General features: G+C 35.5%; 1 protein-coding gene across 1 annotated transcript in view; it reads right to left on the bottom strand.

Moving 5' to 3' along the window:
• Window positions 1-2783: 2783 nt before the first annotated feature.
• Window positions 2784-3484, bottom strand: part of LOC117173891 (putative helicase MOV-10) — a 23976-nt gene continuing 23275 nt past the window's right edge. Inside the window, exon 9 of the mRNA XM_033362537.1 lies at window positions 2784-2992. Coding sequence (XP_033218428.1) covers window positions 2784-2992 — 209 coding nt within the window. The remainder of the gene's footprint in view (window positions 2993-3484) is intronic.

The following is a 3484-nucleotide window of genomic DNA, read 5'->3' as shown; positions in this document are numbered from 1 at the left end:
AGGGCCAGGAAAGGGATATAATAATTGTCTCTACAGTGAGGTCGGTCTTATTCCAGAATGATGGAAAATTCCATATTGGCTTCCTATCTCACGAAAAGGTAATTATTTCGTATAAGTTATAGTCTAAGTATTGGAAATTTACTAAAATAATAAATATGCACTCAAACCTAGATTTAGTAATACTCTATTTAATGATTCCGCGAATTAACGCCTCACGGTGGGGATGAGGGCCTGCGGAATTATGCGCGGTGCTTACTCAAGCGTAACAAAACAAAGAGAAACAAGAAAGAAAAAGAAGGGAGAGACAAAATAGTTCCGAGACTCTGGATTTAATGTCACGCTCAGTCCCAAAATTGATATTAAATCCAGGCTTTATTGTATTTAGATACTTCACACTCTTTTCCCTATTCCCCTCTTTTTGTCTTTTTGAAGAATTCTTCCTTTTCCCTATTTTTAGATTAGCTTCCCGGTTTCCACTTTTTCTCGCATTTTAAGAAAGTTTAACTGTTTTCTGTTGAAAGTTAATTCTTTTTAATTTAAAATTATAATATTATATTTATGGTGTGGAATTCACATATCTTGGTTATCAATTCTACTATTTGGTTAAAAAGTCATCTCTGATCGAAACATTTTTTCCTTTTCGATAAAAATTTATTTTTTTATGAAACCGTTTTTTTTTAAGTTCAGTGTTTTTAATGTAAAAAATCTGTAATTATATTTTTTGTTTAAAATTAATCCCTTTTTATTGAAAATTTAATTATTTTTTTTAATTAAATTTTTTCAAGGAAAGAATCTTTTTTCAGAAATACACGCATTAGTATGCCAGGTGTTACAAGTCAAACTTTTTAAAGAAATCTGTATTATCATCAGAGAATAGCAGAATTTCTTAACGTCTTTACAGGCTAGATAGACTTATGATTAACAATTTTCTTAAATTTTTTTTTCTGAAAAAAGATCTTCTCCTTGATCAAATTTGGACAACCATCATAAAATATTCCCATTAAAATTTGAAAAAAGAGAAAAAAATCTTCTCTTAAAAAGAAATGAAAATAATTTTTCTTTTTGGACTATTTAATATATTATATTTATATTATATTAATATAATATATTTTTAACTATTTGGTTACAAATTCTTTCTGGACGGGAAAATCAACTCTTTCATTGAAAATTCATTCTTTTGGGTATGAAAGTAAATTTTTTTCTTAAACATTTGGTTTTTTGTCAGCGAAACTCGAACGCTTTTGTTAAAAATGTGTCTTATTTGGTGCCTAAATTAATGATGTGTAAAATAATTGATTCTCCTATTATTATTCACCGATTTTCGTGACAATCGCCATGTTTCCCCTGTTTTCGGAGCATTTTAAGCGGTGGAATCTGCAATTGTAAAATCATTACAGCGCTTCAACGTAACAATTACTAGAGCCAAGTCATTGCTGATCATTGTGGGAAATCCGGAAGTTTTGCAAATAAGCGCTTGCTGGCGAAAATTTATTAAATACTGCCTGGAAAATGGAGCTTGCCTGGGCGAGAAATTCACTTTAAGTCACTTATCTGAGGGCGAGTAATTGATGATGATGGAAAATAAAGCCGGTAAGGAAATGGCACTTCTTAATTACTCATTAAGTGTCCCTTAAGGGTTTATACTTAACCAACGTTTACATAACCTCCATCCTTCAGTCTTTTTCACTCGTTTCTCTAGGCTTATGTAATTCTTTCATTCACTGCTCGCCTAATTCATCTTTCCTTTAAATCCTTACCATATTCTCGTGCCAGCTTTTTTATCTCTAATTCCTCTCCTAAATTCTTCCCATTTACAGATTCTATACGTTCTCTTTTCTTTCTTTTTCAGTAAATCCTTTCCCTTACTTCGTTTCTCAATCTAAATATTTCTATTTTGTTCCATCTTCTCTCTCCTAGTCTCTTTTTTAAATAATTAGGCACTCCTTTTTATCATCTTATACCATTTGTTATATTTTGATTCCTGAACCATACCTATATTTCTATTAATTGTATTACCCCAGTTTCTACTTACAATATTACACAATTACAATATTCACAATTTTCTTACACCTACTCCCTATCCTACTTAAAATCTCTATTCATCTTCCTTTTATCTCTTTTCTATTTTATCCAATACCCCCTTTACTCAATATCCCACTCCTTTCCACCTTCTCACAAAGCTTCTACCAGCGCTTAACTTTTCCATCCCCCTTTCCGCACAATTCATACACCCTACACCACATCCTATACCACTCTCTCTTGGTATAATCCGCGCATAGTTCCTGTTGAACCTCGGCTCTCTTATTCTCTTCTTCTCTGCAGCCTTCTCTCCCTCCATGCCGTTTTTCTTAACCATCTTATATAATTTCCTTCTTTTTTCCTCGTGCATCCTTCTTACTTCATACATCTGTAGTTCACCCATTCTAAAATAAATTACCCTTTTAACCTCCACCTTCCCACCCCTACGTCTGTTTTCCTTGTCCCACCAACACTCCTCCCCTCTTTCAAAAATTTCTTCTCATATTTACACACTTGTCTTTTCGTTATAATCCCTAAAGATACCTCTTACACATCCTATTTACCTCCTCGTTTACCTTCCAATCTCACACCTCTACTTCATAAAATAAGACGCTCATCAGTAGCGAATCGAACAATTTTATTCTCTTTTCAAAATCATCTGCGAAAAATCTCTTTCCCAGACATTTGCCCTTTACACTCTTTCTTTTATGAGACCACCCACTCCCCCATTTCTCCGAAACAGGAAGCCAGGTACACAAACTCTTTCACCTCCTGAACCGTCTTTCCCTTACAGTTCCGTATTTAAAAAGCCTATTCTTATGGAGGTATCTTCTCAACCTTTTCATCATCTCTTTTGAAGCCTTCTCGCTTTTTGCGTACAGCAGGATGTCATTTGCATATACGAATGGCCATATCCTGACCCTCACCACCCTTACTCCTCCTACTACTTCGGTCGCTAGCTTACTTTCCATATCTGCGATTGAAATTGTAAAAAGCGTTGGGCTAAGCGGACAGTCTGGCCCCAACCTCCTACCCATCGAGAAACACTTCGAGAATAACTACCCTACTCTCGCCCTATCTTTGGTCTCTTTATGTAACTCCTTTACCCTCTCTATTAGACCTCTCTCCTCTCCTGTTTTCCATTGCCTCTCACAACCTTCTCCTATCCACCGATGGAAACGTGTCGTTTAGTTCTAAAAAAAAGGCGTATACATTCGCACCCTTCTCAGCTAATTCTCTATCTACCACGTGCTGCAAGACTTAAATATTGTCGATAGTGCTCCTTCCCTCCCTAAAGCCCGCCTGCTTCTCTGGCAATATTGCTTTCTCCTTGACAGCCTTCAGCAGCCTATCCGTCAACACTAGCACGTATACTTTGTACGCCATATTCATTGAGGTAATCCTTCTATAATTGTCCGCACTCGATCCACCCACTTGGGAAACCCTATCCCTCCATACACTTTTC

Source organism: Belonocnema kinseyi, chromosome 5, assembly GCF_010883055.1.
Source record: "Belonocnema kinseyi isolate 2016_QV_RU_SX_M_011 chromosome 5, B_treatae_v1, whole genome shotgun sequence".
NCBI lineage: Eukaryota > Metazoa > Arthropoda > Insecta > Hymenoptera > Cynipidae > Belonocnema > Belonocnema kinseyi.
Note: the sequence above shows the minus strand (reverse complement) of the source record. Positions and strands in the feature narration are given on the sequence as shown.